Source organism: Macrosteles quadrilineatus, unplaced genomic scaffold (genome assembly GCF_028750875.1).
Source record: "Macrosteles quadrilineatus isolate MER2022 unplaced genomic scaffold, UCM_ALF_1.0 Scaffold_4__1_contigs__length_99947679, whole genome shotgun sequence".
In the NCBI taxonomy this organism is placed as follows: domain Eukaryota; kingdom Metazoa; phylum Arthropoda; class Insecta; order Hemiptera; family Cicadellidae; genus Macrosteles; species Macrosteles quadrilineatus.
In genome coordinates this window covers 88,358,010-88,379,741 of record NW_026542597.1, presented here as the reverse complement: position 1 = coordinate 88,379,741, position 21,732 = coordinate 88,358,010, and the positions used below count along the sequence as shown (strand labels likewise).

At 36.7% G+C, this 21,732-nt stretch overlaps 1 protein-coding gene across 1 annotated transcript in view; it reads right to left on the bottom strand.

Moving 5' to 3' along the window:
• Window positions 1-21,732, bottom strand: part of LOC128992201 (apoptotic protease-activating factor 1-like) — a 34,728-nt gene that overhangs the window by 8,596 nt on the left and 4,400 nt on the right. The window contains exons 4-17 of the mRNA XM_054415667.1: window positions 21,171-21,331; window positions 20,260-20,416; window positions 19,899-20,010; window positions 19,296-19,413; window positions 18,458-18,599; window positions 18,138-18,314; window positions 17,110-17,355; window positions 15,363-15,565; window positions 15,078-15,198; window positions 8,372-8,537; window positions 7,431-7,630; window positions 2,149-2,377; window positions 920-1,023; window positions 261-409 (exon numbers count right to left, since the gene is read on the bottom strand). Of these exons, the coding sequence (XP_054271642.1) occupies window positions 261-409; window positions 920-1,023; window positions 2,149-2,377; window positions 7,431-7,630; window positions 8,372-8,537; window positions 15,078-15,198; window positions 15,363-15,565; window positions 17,110-17,355; window positions 18,138-18,314; window positions 18,458-18,599; window positions 19,296-19,413; window positions 19,899-20,010; window positions 20,260-20,416; window positions 21,171-21,331 (2,285 nt within the window). The remainder of the gene's footprint in view (window positions 1-260; window positions 410-919; window positions 1,024-2,148; window positions 2,378-7,430; window positions 7,631-8,371; window positions 8,538-15,077; window positions 15,199-15,362; window positions 15,566-17,109; window positions 17,356-18,137; window positions 18,315-18,457; window positions 18,600-19,295; window positions 19,414-19,898; window positions 20,011-20,259; window positions 20,417-21,170; window positions 21,332-21,732) is intronic.

Sequence of the window (21,732 nt, the reverse complement as noted above, 5' to 3'; positions counted from 1 at the left end):
TTATGCAAAATATTTAATTAGTTTCAATCACATGTGCAGCAGAGCAAAGTAAATCTTTATCAAGAGTAAAGGCTGTTTGTGGTTAATTTATTATTTTCTTTTACCGATAAAAGTCTGCCTAATGAAGCCTGATTTTTAAAATCGTAAAGCCTTTTATTTAACAAAGGGAAAAAACTAAAGCACCTATGGCACTTCTTGAATAACATAGTTGGATGAAATTTTCTGAACTAGTTTTTTCCATCTATTTTACCATGCCTTACCCAGTAGATTCGTGAATCTCCCGTATGACATCTCCGTTGTTTAGGTCACAGATGAGGATCTTACTTTTACTGGTTGCTACGGCGACCACAGACCCGTCTGAGGCTGCGGCACATCTCGTGTACAACTCGCTCTCCCCCTTGGCATAGTCCTGTGACAAAACACTAACATCACTCTCTCACTGAGGGTTCAAATTGCATATCAATAAGGTGCCATCTCTGGCAGCGCTTCGTACAAGTCCACCTTAATCAATAATGTATTTTGTCCAAGATCACTAGGCCTGGAAAGGCTGGACCTAGGAATTGTGGGATTATCATTTTGATAAAATCCATCTCGTTACTAGGCGGTTTTGAACCCAGAACCTCAGGGACCGAAGTCAGCGCTCTACAACTATACCTGCTTGGTCCCCAAAATATTAATGTATATTGAGTAAGGTATAATAAGTAGCCTAAATAATGTATGGTTCCGTTAAAGTTTACATTATTATTGAGTTGCACATTGATTAGGCATTTTTCTTAATTTTTACTCATCAGAGTGTATTTACTAACTTAGTTCATAAGAATATGTAGCCAACATAAAGTCCATAAGATGCGGAATCCTAAAATAATAGCTAAGGTAAAATTAATCCTTTTACCCTCCAAGGATTCGTAATCATACTCACCTTTAAGCAAGGGACAGGTACTTTGTTATCAGCATCGGTTTGCTCTACATCCGCATAGTCCCATACACTTAGATTGACTTTGGTCAGAACCCCAAATTTAATCCCTGTAACAAAAATTGTTTCACTCAAATAAATGTATCTTTTAAATCTACATAAATATTATTGTGTGTACAGTGTAACAGTTGTCCTAAATAATTAAAATTCATCTAAACAGAATTCTCTGAACTGATAATGAAATATAACATTTATTTACAAAAAAGCTAGTATTTAGTAAAAGTATTTAGGCAAAAGCTTAATTTATTTTGGATAGGTAGTAAAGGAAAAAATATTTCCACCAAGGACGGCAGTCTATAGTTTTTTTTTTGTTTTTTTTTTCCTAGGACGCTAGGCACGATATAGTAGTGAGTCTATAGTAGTGATGGTCAAACCAGAAATTTTGAATCACAAAACCAAAACAGAATCTTTAAAAATTGAATCCCGAATCTCGCATCTAAAAAACTAAACACCAAACTTGTATACATAGCTGGTTACAAAGGTCGAGGTTACAAATAATACAGGTAATAATAAATGTTAAGTATGCAATCAAAACTGAAAGAGATCTTCTCCTGACCCAGACTTAACTTAACATACATATTTATTTATTTCAATATTTCTTTGCGTTTAGTAAATATTGATATGAAACTGAATCGTACGTTGTTCCAGTTATACTATTTAAGATGCATTTTGAAGTTCAGAAAACAATCTACTTGTTTCATTACTGTTAATGGTGAAATGTATGTTCCATTGCTACCAGCTTGTATGGAAATAGTTTCAAAAACAATAATAATCACACAAAAAATGTCAGCAGTTTAAAATATAAAACTGCCAAAATCTAAAATTTCAAAACTTTGGATTCTCAAAACTTGGTGATCAAATCTCGAAACCGAAACTTTTCCAAAGTTTTGATGGTTTTGAGATTTGAGATTCGGTTTTGACACATCACTAGCCTATAGTTCTTGCTTTACACTTATATACATTTTTTAACACATCTACTTACAACTGCTTATCAATTATTAAGTTAAAGTTTATTAAGTTTGAAGATAGCGTAATTGGTAGTTTTGGTAGCATGAATGGTAAAGCAAGTTCATTAACTCTTTGAATTTAAAATAAATAATATTACAAAATGTGCGATAGTATGGATCTTTTATTAAGTTTATTATTCAAACCAAAACGTAAATAATCTTACAAACCTGGAAGAGCGAACAACATCAGTATAGGGTAAGACAAGAAGACGCTTCGTTTTGTAGTCCTCTCACTAAGTAGGTGAAGCATAAACCAACATCCGATAGCGCTTCCTATAGTGATGAAACTTCCATCGGAGGAAAATACACAGGTACTGGGTACACTAGAACATTGGATAGTCTGCGAAACGACCCAAATGTGTTGTGCCTGGCTGTTTAGTTTTTCAGGCTTGTAAATCTAAAACAAATTTCCAAATGAACGTAATAGGCCTATTCTATATTCCTTTCAACAAGTTAGTAGTGTATAATGTATTGTATAGACTGAAAAAAAATTCTCCATTTTACAATGTGTGTTATATTTATAGGCATGTACTGTGGATGTGATACTCCCTGGTGTGGATTAACGTCCGCACTAATGAGTACGACTATGCGCAGTGCTATCCTGATAATTAGACCAATTCGTTAATACCAAGGCAAAAATGTGGTTCGGATTCCACTATAAACTGTAGGTCCCTTAGTTGCCATTAGCTGTATGGACTATTAATTAAAAGCTGTGTCTATGGAATATGTCGGCCTTAGTCACTAACAAGACTACAGGATCGCGCCACTCATCTCCATTCATACTTGGCTTAAAATACCTACCTTTGTATGGTCGCCATTTCAAAGAAAAGTATAAAAAGTATTACACCACATTTTACTAGCGTTATAATGTTTTAATTGAACACTTACAAATTAACAATTAAAACAAAACAATCAAAGAATCAAATAAGGTTTGTTGGTAGGTCTAAGTCTTATATGAGTATGGAGTTGAACAGCATAGCGAGGGTAAATTCTAGAGAGTAGCTTCTCTCTTAACTGGCTACCTTTTAAACGGCAAGAGCTTTAACAGGCTTCTTTTGACAAGACGTCGTTTTGACCAATTGTTATTTGCCGGAAATGAACGCTAAGCATGTTTCTCTAAACTGAGCTCATAACTCACATAGACCTGTTCCAATCCACACTTTTGCTTTTCTGTTCAGTATTGAATCGTTTATCAACAAACCATAACTTTTAGTTTTAATAATAAGTAGGTAGCAGGATGCACTAAGGATCCTTGTGCGCAATGCTTTTGGTTTGAATCTTAAGGATTTAAAGGAAGAAAAAGTGAGGAGGGTTGACATGGATTTGTTCAAGATCATTGACCAAAGTATCATGGACCAAATAAAGTTCACAATGTTTTTTTCCGAGTAAACAAAAACAAAATCATGCACACAACCTGAATTACATAGCTAAGTAAAGTAGTCGTGAAAGAGAATATCTTCAATTCCTACAAGGTAAGTTCATATTATTTTGATGTAGGGATAGCAATTGTTTTATACTGTTACAAAATTTATTTATTTCTTTACTAGAGATTTTCCAGTACATTAATTAAATAATTTTTCATTCATTTAAGTTGCTTTATGATTTCTGGAACCACGGGAAGATACGCCAGCTGTGTTATTAATGAAGCGACAAAGAGTTAATGTTGATGGGAAATGTAGCAAGAATGAACATACTAATACTAATCAACAATGTTGTTTTTGTATATATTTAGATTTTGTACTCGTTAAAAGTGTAACAGAACCTCATAGAAAACTAGAAAACATAATTGAAACATAGAATCAACTTCCCCCCTGAATGACAACAACCAAAACACAAACCCCAAAGCACAAAGAAGAGATAATCAGGGACATTTAGTTATTACACAAAATAAAACAACCTCCATCACAATTTTTCACCAAAATGTTCAAGGTCTTAGGAAAAAGATTGAAAGAATAAATCATCTAATGAGTGAACTCAAACCCACTATCTTGGTGATTACTGAACATGGACTCAGCTCAGATATGTTATTACTCACTAAGATTAGTGGGCACAACCTAGTCACATATTCCTGCAGGGAAGAGCATAGAATGGGAGGAGTTGCAATCTATATCCAGGAAACTGCTGCTATCAAGGCAGAAGAAATAGAAATCTCCAACCAAAGTTTAGAGTTAGTTTTTGAAGCAGCATTAGTGAAAATAAGGATAAAGAACAAAAACTTCTACCTACTTGGTATGTATAGACCACCAGGGGGACAAGCTAAGTTAGCCATTGACATCCTATCAGAAGTTCTGGAGTCACTTCAAGCTGACACCAAGACCGTTGTATTAATGGGCGATATCAATATAGACAGGCTAACTGAAAATGCCAGTAGTAACTATCTTGAAGAGGAACTGTCAACTTTTGGAGTTAGAAGACTACCACTCCCAGCGACAAGAATCACTAACCATTCAAGAACCTCTATAGACTGTATCTGTACGAATACACATGATAATGCTATAGATTTTGCTATAATTAACGCTGGAATAGCAGATCACACAGGCCAAACATGTACCCTCAAAATACAGAGTGAAGTTACTGCTAAAACGGATATGTCACAAAAAAGAATTTTTTCAATAAAAAACCTGGATAGCATGAAAGACGAACTCTCCAAAGAAAACTGGATAAAGGTGCACAATGCCCCTGATGCTGAAGAGGCATACTCTGCATTCCAAAGGACTGTAAGGCTCATACTGGACCATGCCTGCCCTATCAAAAAAATAAGAGCTAAGCAGAAAGGACAGAAAATTAAGGTTCAGTATGATGAAGAAGTCAAAATACTAAAAGAAGATTTTCTAGATGCCTTACACCGATACGAGCTTACCGGAAATGTAAATGATAAAACAACAATGTCGGAAAAAAAGAAAACATATGATTTAAAGCTCAGGTCCCTCAAGCGACAAGCCACTGCAGAATACATCACAAGTGCTGATAATAAATCCAAAGCTGTCTGGGAGATCATCAACAAAGAAAAACAATGTAAACAGAAGGAAGAACCAAATCTGCAGCTGGAAATAGAGGGAAAAATATTAGATAACCCTACTGACATTGCTGAACACCTAAACCAATATTTTGCAGAAATAGCAGACTCCACTTTAGAGAAAAACAGAAGCCAATTCAAAAACAAAAAAATTACACATCCACTATTTCTACCACAAAGCAATATCCAGCCACTAATTTTAACTCCTACAACCATTAAAGAAGTCTTAGCAACAATAGCCTCACTGAAATCAAAGCTGTCATGTGGAGTAGATGAAGTGCCATCAAAAGTTGTAAAACACTGTGCCGAACAACTGGCAGCTCCACTTGTCAGCATAATAAACAAATCTTTTAGCCTTGGACAATTTCCCTCCGCCCTAAAAATAGCAAAAATATACCCAAAGCACAAAAAAGGCTCACGCACTAAACAAGAAAACTACCGCCCTATCTCATTAATATCAACCTTTTCAAAAGTAATAGAAAAGGTCGCTCTGTCAAGAATGCTGAGTCACTTGGAAAGCAATGATCTCATCACTAAAAACCAACATGGTTTTCTCAAAGGGAGGTCCACCACCACAGCTCTAACTAGCTTAATCGAACAAATCATTGACCATCTAGAAGCACGCAGATATGTATCAACAGTCTTACTTGACTACAGCAAAGCTTTTGACTGCCTGGGCCATAATCTCATCCTAAGGAAACTCACAGCCCTAGGAATAGAGGGAATGGCCAAAGACTGGGTGGCAAGCTATTTGAAAAGACGTACACAAATTGTCGAAATCCAGCAAAACACAAATGGGAGAAAATCTGTACATAGGTCCACACAACTTTCGATCAACAGGGGAGTGCCCCAGGGCTCAGTCATGGGCCCATTTTTGTTCATCCTTTTCACCAATGATTTTCCAGATTTTATTAAGAATGACAATTGTGAAACAATAATGTACGCTGATGACACAACTCTTCTATTTATGCACGACTTACCACAAGAATTACACTCCAACATCTTATCCTCAACAGACAAAGCACTGCAGTACTGCCTTCAAAATGACCTGGCCATTAATCCATCAAAAACAACCCAGTTAAATTTCAGCCGAAAACATGAACAAATCCAAGAAATTCCTGAAATAACCGTTGAAAAAAACTCAAAACTGCTGGGCCTGACAATTGATGAAGACCTCTCCTGGAACGACCACATACACAACCTGACCAAGAAACTTGCATCTGGTGTCCATGTAATAAAGAGGATGAAATGGATAGGAGGTCTGGAAACAGCTAAGACAGCATACTATGCTGTAATAGAATCGCATATAAGGTATTGCTTAATATCTTGGGGAGGAACATCAGAAGCAAACCTCAACAAAGTGTTGGTACTCCAGAAAAAAGCTGTCAGGGCACTCTCCGGCCTTGAGCGCTTAGACAGCTGCAGGGAAGCATTTAAATCCCTTAAGCTCCTAACAGTGACAGCACTCTACATCCATGGAGTTGTCCTGTACACAAAAAAACTTAACCTTCCCAGAAATGAGAATTTTCACTCCTACCACACCAGAAAAGCAGCCGACTACAACCTTCCGATCCACCACACTACACAATACAGCAGAAAACCCTCTTATATTGGCCGAAAAATCATCAACTCTCTTCCAAACAACCTCAAGAACGCAACAGGAAACCAATTCAAACAGCAACTCTGGGACTGGCTTGTGGACCGACCGGTGTACTCCCTTAAGGAATTTTTTGACCAATTATGAACTTTCAACACAAAAGAAAATGTAAACTGTTAAAACAATCTAAATGTTAAACATTCTGAATTTTTCTGACGCCATTGTATTTCTTAAAGAAATCACAAATAAAGAAAATTGTCTATTGTCTATTGTCTATTGTCATACACTTTACAGTAAAGTAATTATCTGAAACAATTGGGGATTAGGTGTATTTGGATAACAGATTCGTTTGTATAGGTCGTCATTTACAGTAAAAATGAGATATAATACATTGATTAATAGCATTAACATTTATTTTTACATGTTAAAATATATTTTTACCGATTTTGAGTGTCTCATACAACTTAAGCATGGGCCTTAACCTGTGAGCATATCTTGCAGTATCGGCAAGGTGATCGGTCTTTTGGTTACCCAACCTTTAGGATGATCAGGCTTCGGATAATCAACATTCTACTGTATGTAGTTTTTGCCGAGTTAGTTTCACGGTAAAAGCCAGAAAAACTTAAGTAATCCAACAAAGATGAGTGGTAAAGAATCAGGGTATGTTCCACACGCCCAACAAAATACGTCCAAAAAACAGTATAGGTTGTTTTGAAAGGGGATGTTGTCGGAGGTGAGGCAGCTCCAAGAGAAACATGTTAACCCAAAGTTTTCATTCCAAAATAACCTTCCCTTCCCTTATTTTGTATCGATTAAGACAGATTTTACTAAACCCACCTCCACTTTGTTCTGTGAGCAGCATACGGCAAAGTTGGTGCCGTTAGGTGCGAAGCAGGCCCACTGTACTTGGCTCTTGTACGCAATGGTGAACCAAGCCTTGCGTTTGTCCGGAGTGTTGCACGCAAACAGCTCGGCAAAGTTGTCTTGTCTCTGACTCGGAGAAGGTGATCGGTCACCTGTGCCTTTGTTAGCTGACTCTGCAAATAACATGTGACATTTTAGTTAACAGCAGACGACAAAACGACTAAAAGATAATCTTACGATGTCAAAATAGAATATTGAATATTGGTATTTAGGGGATGACCAAGCTATAGTTTGGGGGATTTAACTGGCGAGAACACTATTTTAACTATTTTATCAGGTAAATTTAACCCATTGGAGAATAACACTTAGTTCTTTACTGATTTTTATAAAAGTTAGTTATTAAATGTTTTGTAAAAAAAAATATTGTAGATAAGAGATTACCACTATGTCAGCTATAATATTTGCTATTAAAAACTATGATTGTTCTTGTTTGTTTTAATTTATCAATAAAAGTTATAACAATAACAACAACAAAAAATTTGATAAATATTTTTTACAAAGCCCAGACTTGTGTCCTTGTAAAGTATTAGTTCCCTACTATAAACAAAAATTAAAATGTTATAAGACATTCATCATGTTCCGCTAAAAATATTTTTTAGCGAGAATACATAACTTTGAATTATTGCAAATACACAAATTATAAACTATTTCTTTTACGTGCTGCAATAATAAGTATTAAAGTGAACGTAAGATAAACCTATTGGATTTTTGGTGCCTTGAAACTTGAATACAGGAGAAACTAATTCAGAATTCAAACCCGCTGTATCCGAACGAGTACCTCTTGCAAATCAGCACTAATATCCTATTAATCAGGTTTTTAGTGAACAATCTTTGCCACACTTTTATAACATTACCTCCGCTAACCGAGACACTGAAATCCAACTCAGGTAACCGCCAGAGGCTCACATGATGACTGGACATTGACAGAAATATGTTTGTCTGAGCTGAAACATCCAGTCTAGTCACTGCACTGGGGTGGCCTTCATACTCTCGCAACTTGTGACCTCTCTCGTTCAAAATCTGAAGAAAATATTGTTGTTTAAAGTCTAATAACAACAACAACAAAATAAACAAACCGTAATAAAAACATTTATTTATTTTTGCCATTTAGAAATATTGAGTATCCCCGACGGACAACGTTGCATATTTTGGGAACTAATATTTTTAAACGCAAATTATGTTTTCTACCAATTGGATTTTTTCATTTTTTTTATGCATAAGTTGGCAATACTTACAAGCGATTGAATGCGTGGGAAATTTGTTTTATGTTGGCACCAGCCAGAACGTTTTTGAAAATATTCGCTTTTGTATTTTCGCTTTTTGAAAATATTTACTATTGCAAAGTTTTTCGATGGGACAACTAAATTACAATTGTGATGCAAGTTTTCAAAAATGTATCAATCACTTTTATTACAGGTCATATAATGCCTAAGAATTCTGTTCATACAATTATGGATAAAACTATACAATTATTGAGAATACTTGAACTCCCTACCAATTACAATAACTCAAATTTAGACAAATTTAGAATTTAAAAAAAAATTGTTTAAAGTTCATTTTTTTGATGATGGTGAGTTTTTTTTGTTATTTTTAAGAAATGATTGTGGACATTTTCCAACACCTGATCCCATCTTAAATACAAAAAAACCTAAAGTATATCAAAAGTACACAAACCCAGCCAAAAGTAAAAAAAGTGTTCATAGTACTTAATTTTTAAAATAACAAACATAAGAAGAGTTGAAACAAAATATCTGAGTTGAAAAAAATATCAGGAAGAAAAAAAAAACATCATTTATCACTAATAATAAAAAACTGACGAAATAAAACAAATTAAAAGAACATTAAATCCTAGAAAACATTATTACACAGTGTATTCCACTTATGAAGGATTTATTTCATAACATATTTAAAAGAAAAGTCAAATGACTAGTAAGGAAGCTTTTAATGGGAATGCCGTTTAACCAGTTTACCTGAGAAAATTAGAGCCAAGGAGCTAATAGACACACAAAGAACACAAAACAAAACTGATTTTGTTTCAGAAAGCAGTCTCTTCAACCTTCTCTCTGAAGAAATCCTACTTTCAGACAAAATATCAGTTTTGTGTTTTGTATTCTTTTATTGTGTATCCATTAGACACTGGACTTAAATTTTCTCAAGTAAGCTAATTGAACTCTATTCCTAAAAAAAAAAAATTACAACAATAATTTTTATCTATTTAGAAATCAAAGCATGTTTAAGACATAAATAAATGAAATTTGTGCAAACAGTTCAGGTGTCAGCAATGAACAGGTGGCTGTAGGGGTAGATGCAAGTGGTAGGTGGGGGTGAGTGGGGGGTTGGCAACATGACAACATGGCAACATAGCAACACAGGCCACAACACTGCCATTGATTGACAACACATGGAAACCAAACAATGATTGTGCAGATGATTTCTGCTACTTGGAACATATGGTGAGTAACTTTCAAGATGCACGGTGGACATGCTTATTAGGTGATAGAAAATTTGGGGGGATACATTAGTGTAAGGGGTTATATACAAGTGACTCAGGACACCCACATTGAAATCTCACCCCTTATAGATTGTGCAGAAATCTTTTGTAATACCCTAGATTAAACATACTCTATGGATTTTATTTTGGAGAAAATCAGGATACTGAGTAGGAATTTTCTTTGATAGCGAAAGATTTCAGTTAGCTTACCTGACAAAATTGATGTTCATTGACTAAAAGGTAGAAAATAAACTAGGCTACCACAAAATATAACAGTGATATTTTGTATATAACTTTTTTTCAGAAAGTGAAAAGTCTGTGAGGTAGTTGATCTAATATTTATGTTTATGTTAGTGTTAGGAGTTTAATTTATTTTAGCGTTTGTTGTTTATGAAAAATTATGGTTTTTTAGGTTAAAGTGTATTAGTCACATGTTACTATGTCAGGGCCAGGAGTCAATTTCATTCAGCTTTGATATTTTGTTAGCATAATAAACATTTGATATTTTCTTGTACCCTTGACCAGGCACTAAAAGGGTTTTGATTTCAGGTTTGTGAGTTCAGGTTTTGATTTTTATAGTTTCGCTTTGAATTTTGAGATTCAAAATTTCTGGTTTTTTCTATCAATACTGTTCTACTGTTGAAGCCATGTAAGTAGGGAGTATGTTTAATCCATTTTAATTGTCAAGTGCTGGTATGGCTAAGCTAACAAAAAGCTGTTATGCTAGGAAGCAGTGACACCATGACGACCCGACTGCTACTTGTGTCCAGCAGAGCTATTTACAGTGCACTCGTCAAACAAGTGGTCAAAGACAACATTCTCGTAGTTGCTTACGAGTATGAGAACACCTCGTTGTCCGAGATAGTCTCGCTGGTTCGTCAGAGCGTGGGACAATCTCGAGTATCCAGTCTCGGTCTCCTCATGCATTCTGACGATGTAAAAGTCTTTCTTTGCGTCGGACACGTCATCGGTCAGGTCAGACATTATTTTGTTTGGACTGCATAAATATAGAGTAATAAATTTATAATAACAGTACATTTACCTGTTAAATTAATAAAATTGGAGAAATTTAGTCCATAAGTCATCTTAACTATAGTCTATAAGATGATAGAACATGTTTCCTGACCCTTGGTCTACCTGAAACTGGCCTTAAGCCATTGGCCAGTCCCTAGGTAGAAGGAATCCCACCAATCGTTTGCTGAATCTAGGTTAGCTTAATCTAAATACAACCATAAGAAGGTATTTATAACATTTTCAAATTTTAAGTGTTTATTTCTAGGCTCTGAGCCCGTCGGTGCAGCAGTTTCTGAGACAGCTGACCAGCACCCTAGCAGACGACGGAGTAGTCCACCTGTTCAACACGTCCATAGCGGGGACAACGGAGGGAGGACTGGGCCCCGCCATTGCTAGAGTCATGGGCTGCGAGGTCATCACAGTTGACGTTCAAGAACACAGAGACATTGCGGCTTTGTACTTTGACATATCCCAGCTCAATATGCTTCTCAAACCAACAGGTTGGGTTTTAAAAGAGTTGAGTTGTATCCTTGTCGATCACTGATTTTTAGGTTATACGAGGAGAGTCACAACATTTGTTATTTTCATATAGGCCTATCATAGAAATACAACATTACCGGTACAAGAGCAGGAAGGGGTCAAAGGGTTCAAATCAGCACTATCTAAACCCACATCAGAGTTAATCAAATGTATTTCATGTGGACTGAAGTATTTGACAATGGCATCTTGCCAAAAAATTAGGGATGGACGAGATTGGATTTTTAGTTCGAGACGAGACGAGACGAGATTTTTTATTTCTCATAAAATTTCGAGCGAGATTTCTCTTCTCATACACAACGGGAAATGCACGTTCGAAATTTTGTAACACCTGATTTTGTAACATTGTTAGATGACTGTTTAAATACTAAAATAATGATAATAGGCAAGAATATTTACAATCTTTCATTAAATAACATCAGCATAACATTTTTTTATTAATCACGCCTAACTTATTAAAAATGCCTACAATTAGGAAACATGGTGATATCAGTTAGGATAGAGTTCAACTTATCCTAAAATAAAATAAATCATAAAATAAAAGCAATATTAATTTTTATAAAATAGTTACTTGTTTTGACTTTTTTTATAGTAATAAAACATTCCTCACACTGCTTACACTTAACAAAACTTCTCAAATGTTATTAAAGTAATACTATTAAAATAATGAAAGTAATATTTACATTAAAAGAATTAATTAAATAAGAACGCCTTGGCAAAGGAAACGCAACTACAACACGCTCCTGTATTGCGGGTATTGCATTGACTTTCTGCAGGCGTTTTTAATTTTTTTTTTTTTTATTCTCGTCTCGATAAAAATCTCGGCCAAAAAGTAATCTCGTCTCGTGTAACGAGATTGAAAATTTCCCGAAATTTCGAGACTTGACCATCCCTACAAAAAATTAAAAAAAATTGTCAATGGATAATCCCCTACTGAGGGACAACTCTAAGGTGAATACTGAATGTATTCTTATACTTGTTTTGTGTAATAGTCCCAAACAAGACTAGAGAAATAAATAAGTGGTCAAGTTACCGATTTAAACTCTTTTTTTATTTTAGATTCCAAAGTGAAGTCACTTGATGGGTACGAGAAGATCAGAACAGTTGGAAAAGGAGCATTCGGCACAGCTGTACTCTACCGAAAACTGGATACCCAACTTCTGGTGGTAATTAAAGAAATAAACATGATGGAGCTTTCAGGGACCGAGCGACAAATGGCACTGAACGAAGTACAAGTTCTGTCCTCTCTGTACCATCCAAACATCATACGATACCTCGGCAGCTTCGAAGTGGAGGGGATGCTCATGATAGAGATGGAATACGCAGACGGAGGAACTTTGGCACAACTCATCAGCAAAACCACACGTCTCGGAGAACTAGAATTGCTGGCAATGTTCCTACAATGCGTGGCAGCCATTAAGTACATGCATCAAAACAACATTCTCCACCGAGATTTAAAAACCGCCAATGTATTTCTGACTAAAGAAAAAGCGATAAAAGTGGGTGATTTCGGTATTTCTAAAATTATGACCACCAAAAGCCAAGCGCACACTGTTCTCGGCACGCCTTATTACATCAGTCCGGAAATGTGCGAGGGTAAACAATACGATCACAAGTCAGACATGTGGGCGCTCGGTTGCATACTCTATGAGATGGCCTGCCTCCACAAGACTTTCCAAGGGAGTAATTTGCCAGCCCTGGTGAACAAGATTATGAAAGGAACGTTTGACCCTGTGCCTGACGTTTATTCACAAGGATTGAGGAATCTCGTTACCGATCTTCTACAGAAGGACCCTACATTGTGACCCACAGCTGTTGAGACCTACAACAGAGTGGCAGCCATCTTGGAGCAGCAAGAGCGAAGCAAAGCCTCACTGACGCTACAAAAAGGGATGAGATCCGTTCTGTATCAGATATCTGGAAGTGGACCGACTTTCTCTTGTGTGCCAGTAATGCTCCCTTGTTCGGCCAAGATAAGTCAAATATCGGTCAGTAACACTCATTACATTGCTGTGTCGACGGACATGATGGTCTTCACGTGGGGAGAAGGCAAGCGAGGTCAGCTAGGTCACCCGGACTGCCCCCTCTGGCTCCCCCACCCAACCCCAGTCAGAGCTCTGTCTGATAGAAACATCCACGTAATCAGAGCTGGCGACGGCTTCAGCGTGTTCCTCAGCGAATCGGGAGTGCTGATGACCTGTGGGGACGGAACGTTCGGGTGTTTGGGCCGTGGCGATTGGACGGGCATATCGAGACCTCAACTGGTGGAGAAACTCCTAGACCAAGAGATAACTCAAGTAGCGTGCGGCATGCATCACTGTGCTGCTCTGACAGTCACCGGAGAGTTGTACACTTGGGGCCGAGGAGAAGCTGGCAGGCTGGGCACCGGAGACGAACAAGACTGTTGCACACCAGTGAAACTGACAATCAAGTTGAAGAACCCAATAAAAAGCATCCATTGCGGGTCAGACTCTACAGCCGTCATCACACAATCTGGTACAGTCTACGCTTGCGGCCGAAACACAAATAACAAACTAGGACTGTCCTACTCGTTCCTGCAAATATTCGGTCTGAAAGGAAGTACAGTGGAGAAAACGACGAGGCTTCAAGAAATTAAATCTTTAGGCTCTTGGCCTGTTGTAGACATATCGATGACAACAGATCATACTGCAGTACTGACTGACTGTGGGAGAATAATCACGATGGGAAGTAACGCGGAGGCTCAGAAAGGACACAACTCGTTGGTGCCAAGCGTCGTGACAGCAATTGAGGACAAAATTGCAACGAGAGTGGTCTGCGGGCCAACCTACACAGTCGTCTCCACTGTTGACCATGTATTGTACTTCTGGGGTACGAGATACCAAAACCCAAACAGTTCTGGTAGAGGAAGCAACGACTCGTTAACACTTCTTCACACTGAAATTGTAGAAACACCAGAAGAAATGTTGGCGCTTTACGCTTCACCAGGGCAAGTTTCAAAAGGGGAAATCATTGTTCTTAATACCATAAGCGCTCTCTGGGACACAATCTTGGTCCTCGTGGATACCTCGGTCCCGGTGCCTCTCTCTCCACCACAGTTGCAACAACCCAGCGACCCAGGGGACTACGACACCATGGGACCCATACCTGAGTGGATCGCTGCAGAACTGGCTCAGGCTGAGGATCAGTGGAATGAACAGTAAATCATTTTACCCGGATAATACAACACTTCAAATGACCAAAAATATTTGAAAAAATATTGTTTATAAAAAAGTGTATAAAAACTAGCTAAACTAATCTAGGAAAGCCTACTTATTCGATATACTTTGGAACAAAGTAAGTTTTTGTGTAAAATTATTGCATACTTCTACACTGTAAAAAACCTGTACAATGACTAGTGATTTATTCGGTGCAGTGTCAGTTAAAGAAGTTTTACCAAGGTATCAAGCGTCGAATTATCAAGTGTCATACTGTATTCACTTATTGTCCTGGGCCACTTTATTTCCTGAAGCTAATAAAATGTTTTTACTTTATCATACCTGAATTGTTCCCGACTCAAAGGCCACGATGAGATTCTTGTTGAGAGAGAAACAAGCTGATGAGACTCGGTCTTTAGTTTGTATTGTGTGAGGCGCTGCCTTGCTCTTAGACGGACCCAACCTGTTAGTAAAGTAAATAAATTAACTCAAGTCCAATAAATACTTCAATAACTTGAAATAAGTCTCACATGTGTATAACTCTTAACAATAATACGTCAAAACTAATTTTTAGGCATCTATCACCAGTGGTTCAGTGATAAAAACAATCAGGCAAAAGCTACATACTGGAAACGCAGATAAGTTTTGTTCGGTCGTGACTGGACCAATCGAAGAGCAGCTTTGTAAACATCGCTTTCATGAGGTTCTTGCAGTCCTAGTTGTACAATGTCCGGGCCCTTGTTGTTACGTTTGACGTCCAGTCCCGCGGTCTCTACAAATCTCACAAAGTCCGACAATCTTTTAGAGACGAGTGACGCAGACGATTCGGGCTGGAACAAAAAGTTTAGAGTTTAGACTGATTTCTCTAAAAGCATTTTGAAGAGTTTTCATTAGCAATAGAATTCAGCTAACTTGTCTTGAGTCCAGACTTAATAATCACTAAACTTAGCACTGGTATTTTGTACAAATATAAGAAATTTCTCTTCAATCTACACTTTTAAGAGGTCTCAAATTACAGTAGACCCTCTCTTATCGGACCCTAATGGGAACAGAGCTAAGTTGGATGACTCAAAGTTCGGTTAAAACGGGCAATCCCTAAACACTTAAAAATATTAGGTGCTATTCATTTGAATTATGTAATCATTATTCTTAAGTCGTGTGTGCATAATTTACAAAACAGGATACACTTTAATCTCCTTTTACCTTAAGTATTGACGATAGAAAAGTCACAAATAAACCCAAAACACGGTCAAGTCAAATACTTTCAGTGGAATAAATTATAGTCGCAGGCAAGAGTCAATAAAAAGTCTTATTTCAATATCTTTAATTTAATTGATGCTGTCCAAAACCATCGTAATACAGTAAAGAGCTTTTTGTCAAAATTAAAGATACAAGCAACCATTTCGTTACGAAACAGAATGTTTATTTAGCCTGTAACATCCTGTAGAGTTTAGCGTATTGTCCCCATCGCCGAGCGTGGAGCGGAAATGCCAAGATTCCTAGAAAGCGGTGGTTAAACCGAACTACTCTCAAAACAAAGTCGGTTGAAACAAACTGTAATATTTCGTGAGCGAGGCGGATAATCCGATTATCGAATCATACAAGGTCGGTCAAGTGGGGTCTACTGTATGACGAAATATCTGTGTTATAAAATGTTTTTTGTGTATGTTAGCTCATCGACACTGTTTTCCCAACGATTCTAAACTGTTCCCAAATATTTTTTTCTGAAATATTACTTTAAAAGGGTTTGCGGTTCTGTTGTACAAAATTTGAATGGCTTAAACACTAACAATAGTAAGATGTAACAAAATACTCTTCAATTATCATTTTCCTTTCACACTGTGGGTGTTTCAAGTATATTAGCTGATACAGCTAGGAAGTATTAAGTATGATAATAACAAACAGCTAATAAAATAATGAACTGATGGCAACAGTGTGACATTTTAACGTTACCAACAACTAAACTATTTATTTGACTGTGGGAAACACAACCTTACTAAAGAATATAGTTTTTTTATAAAAAAGGTTTCCGTATAAAACTTAAGGTTTAAGGGGGGACACCAAGTTAAAAATGTAATTTGGTGAAAAGATATGTGGCTGGCTCCTAAGCAGATTTCACGTCCTATTAACCAGAGATAAGCTGAGTCTTCCTAGGCGCGGAAAGCGAGAGTGAAGTACGGAATCTGCTCTCCTCTGGTCTAAGGTAATTTAATGGTACTGTTTTTCTAGAAGTGGAGCGACTGGATAAGGGGAAAATCGCTCCACACTCCGCTCTGTACGTACCAAACTCCGTTTTCGCACTGAACACACAGCTTTATCTCTCGAACCAATGGTAAAAAATAAAGGATACACATCATTAAAAAACTATACTTACGAGGCCATCGACAAAATGACAATTGTAACGTTTGTAGTCCAAAAGTAAATCCCCAGGCCCTGCTACTTTCAACTTGGCTTCGATGAAGTCCAAATTGAAGTACAAATCTTGGAACATGGTGTATTGTTTAGAATTGGCAATATGGTAGCCGATGTAGAAGTAGATGTAGTTGTCGTTCAAAGGCAGTTTGGACAAATCGCCTTTACAAACTTCTTTGTATCTGTCAATTAGCTTGACGTGTAGATTCTGTAAAAAATTAAGTTAGGTTATCGTCTGCAAATGGGAAGCGATGAACTAAACACCTAACCAGGTTTAAGGTTTATCTGTAATACCAATTGTATGTATTTTTTGTGTTATTGATGAAAAAAGAAGCAATTGAAGGGAAATGGAATATACTAGTTAAACAGTGTATTTAAGAAAATTTACTCTCAGAAAACCACTATGTGTCGCAATCAGAGAATCAAAGCTTTGAAAAATTGATTTTCAATTTGAGTAAGAAAGTTATTTAAAAACATAAATATTTGTTGCATTTAAAATCAGGAAGATTCTCCCTTAGCGCTGGATTTTGTAATTTTGAATTGCTAAGAAGTTATAAAGTGCTAATTTTGCTAAAAGGCAACCAAAATGAAGGTTTTGGGTTTGGAGGGGGGTTGCCCCAGCCCTTATAACCTTTTCAAGGCTCCCCATACTTTTAAAGATTGTAAATTGTAACTAAAATTGCATTTGTAACATAGTTCACAGGAGTCTAGGTTTTAGGAATTGTTAGAATATTGGGTTACCTGATTAAGTATATACCCTAGCTTAATTAAAGAGAAGAAACTACACAATACAGAAGGCTATGTACAAAATAAAAAAAAAAAAACTTTACTGTCACTGACAGAATTTTCAAGACTTTCCCTTGTTTTTGAGTTTATACCCATATAAACTCTTTCCAATTAAATTTAGCCTGCAAGTCTAGCAAAAATCCTTAAAATATTGATCAATTAGCATATCCTTCCCTATGATAAAGAATTTAAAGATTTATTTACCTTAAGAGAATCTTCGTCCAACCGTCGTCTGAGGAAGAAGCGCAAGAGGTCGTGAATCCCGTAAACGTAAGAGCCCTGTGCCTCGTTGTATTTCCTAACCACCAGTGATTTTGTATAAAACTCATTCATGATCTTTCTTACTTCTTTCTTAGGCAAATTCCATAGAGTTTCCAGTACCTGGAAATCAGTAAAAAAATGTAAATACAACGGTATGAGCTAAAATATAAGAAATAGATAGATAAGAGAACCATATCCAAAAAAAATAATGCTTTACAAGGCATACAAGTTCAGCAAGTTCTAGAAAATGTATAAAAACTTACCTCTATTTTAATGTTGACATCTTCCACAAACAGAGCAAAGTCTTGATACAAATCTCTCAACTGTGGCACCAGATTCTCGATGCAAATTTCAATTGTTTGCGGTAGAAGTGGTTCGCTGTTAAAACTTCGCCGTTTCAACTCTCTAAGCAAACAGATAATGTGTGATAAACATTGATTAAGCAATTTAGTTAAAAATCATCAGAAAAATTACCACATGTGTAACCATAGACAAATAGAATAAATATAGACTCGCCTGCAGCAGTGTGCGCCGTAACTACACGGCAAACCTAGCGGTGGGCGCCGGAACCTTCCTTTGACAGTCTCTATTTATTCTATTTGTCTATGGTGTAACCTAAATTTTTTATACACCTTTGTGTACACCCTTAACTACCTAATTATTTACACTAAGGCATTTCAAGTATAAATGTAATTGTAAAGTGACTTTGAATATAATTAATCAAACTACAGTATACATTTTTACGGCATTGGAGAAAAGGACCATAACATACTAAATTTTAATGTAAATAGTTCAAGCCGGTTTACTGAAATTCAGATTATTCTGTTATTTTATGGCTTTTTCACCATAAAAACTAAACTTAAAAAAAAACACCTGACTAAAAATAAAATACTATGGATTAGTACCTGTAACTAACTGTAATTAACTGTCTATGTTTAATTTTTCAATACTTATCCTTACTGTGGGCCCATACAAAACATGTTTTACAAAAAATGCTTAATTTGTGTTTGAAGTTGGGAAAAAACATAATACAACAGGCAAACCAACAAACAATCTAATAGGGTTTAATGCGGTTAAAGATTTTGAAAGACTTGTACTTACTCAAACTCCTTCTTGCGTAGAACATCGAGCCAGTCTTGCCAATTGCGTTCTTGACTTTGGGATTCGTCACAGTGATCTTTTAGATGAGCACCGATCAGGGACATGATCAACGGATGACCTAAGGATATTGTAATTTCATTAAGGAATGCAAAATACTAAATTTCATGTCTTCTTTGTGTTTCTTGGTTTTAACTTAATTTTAAAGCTGTTAACACTTTGGGTTGAATTCTATTTTAATTTTTCGGCGAGTATAGGTTGCCATTCGACCGCAATGATAGACTTTCTTGATTTTTTATTTGTTTTTTTTTTTTGTGAGTATAGGTCGTCATTGTTTAGCAGTCGGGAAAATGGCAGGTGGCGGACCTATACTCGCAATTCGACCGCAAAGGGTTAAGAGTAGCAGACTATTAAAAATTTGTTTATCTTGGTTAATGTTCAAAAGAATCATAATTTCGATAAATATTACATTAAATTGGTTAGGTTTTCAGGATTATGGTAATAGCTAGTTTGTGCATAGAAAGTCACCAAAATTGAAAAATTCAAAGCCACCCAAAAAAAAATTTAGCTATGGTATTACAATAAGCAGAAGCCTGTCATCCTCACCTTTGCCATATCTATGGATCTTCGATGCTTGAGCAGGCAGCTGCTTCACAGGCACATTCACACACTTGGCCAAGTACTCCATCGTCTCTTCCTCTTTGAAACTCTCGCTCACCTACCATCAGCAATACTATAGATTAGTACCGGCATACAAAATTTCATCAAAACTGAACCTCAGGTCAGCTGTAGCTCTGTACACATCCAAACAGACACAACTTTGAAAACCACTTTTTTGGGTACAAGGGGACCCATAACAAATATTTCCAATTTCCACTCAAACTCAACAATTTTGAAGAACACAATACTTTCCCTGTATAGGCTAGGGGGAGAAAGTAAAAATTAAAAAAACACAGTTATTACTCACGTGTATGAATTTGCAGCGGCTGAAATAAGACTTCATAACATCCTTGTCAATGGATGTCACCAGGGTTTTACAGCCGATGTGCAATGCTTCGATCACATGGTACGAGTTAACGTCGTCCAGTACCACAAGCCCATCGATGAAGTCAGATCGTAGAAACCTTCAAACAAATGTTTTCTCCTTCAAAATATTATTTTGTTGGCAAGTAAAATAATTGGTCTGTCAACCAAATGTGGTAAAAAATATTATCATCATATTGGCCTGTCTATATTTAATATTTTGGTGCAAAATATTCTCCTAGTTAATAAGCTATTGTCTTCGGATCTATGATTACAGTCTTATTTTTGCCAAAGAACTTATCCCATCTCATATTGAGTGAGAATTGATGCTTTATCAACTTAACTAGCAGGCAGATTGAAAGCGTAGATGCCAAGACTTACATTCCAAGCAGGAAATCTCCAAGATAAGGAGGTTAGGGGGGAAAATGTTCGCCTGAATTCGTTTGAAAGAGCCTCTATACAACAAATGTCATTGGAATGAGATGACGTAATACTGCTAGCCAAGGAAAAGAACCAGGCGTAAATAAGGACCAGTACTGTTTATATCATGACAAAATTCCGAACAAACTGCATTGAACAGACTGCATTGGTGAGTCGGTGGCTCAGTTGGTAGCGTCGCGGACTTCGGGCCCAAGGCAGTGGTGTCGTGGGTTCGGATCCTGGTCACTGCCACTAACTTTTATCAGTACAGTTCACCTTTGTACTGTACCGGCTCACCCCTTGCTTTGCTGGATACGTTCCACGCACAGATCTGTAGTCTATGTGGACGGGCAAATGCAAGGTTAAAAGAGGCCACCAACCTCTTTAAAAAAATAACATTTGATATCCAGGGTACAATAAAATCAGTTTGCTTACCTCCTCTGCAAATTCATCCGGAGAGATTTGATTGTAGCTGTCTTTACGTCATTTACAAGCTCTTCGTCACATATGGCTGCATTCAGCTCAATTTGAAGCGCTAGAACTTCATTTTCGTCGTCTTTTACGTCGTGTCCGCAACTCAGCCATACTACTCTACCCTGTGGAGCAATGTTAAATTAGACGTGAAAGTTCATATATCGGTTTTATTTAACACCTAAACCTAATGACATTTGGTAGCTCATTAGATCAACGACTGGGTTAGCTAAGTGGTTCAAGCGCTCACCTGAAATTCCTGAGAAAAATCGTAGATTTTTGAAGGTTCAAAACTGTACCTAACTATTTTTGATTATTGGGTTTCCAATAAAGCTGAAAGATACTTGATGATTTCAAATGTATTTAGTATGAATCAATATCTTTTGTAAAAAAGCATTTTTCTATGACATGTATGTGTGAAATTTATTTGTATAGGTATGTGAGTAGTACAGTAGACCACATGATCACACCATGTATGTAACGTCATGTTAGGCAATGTTTTAATGTTTTAATACATTAGCTGCCG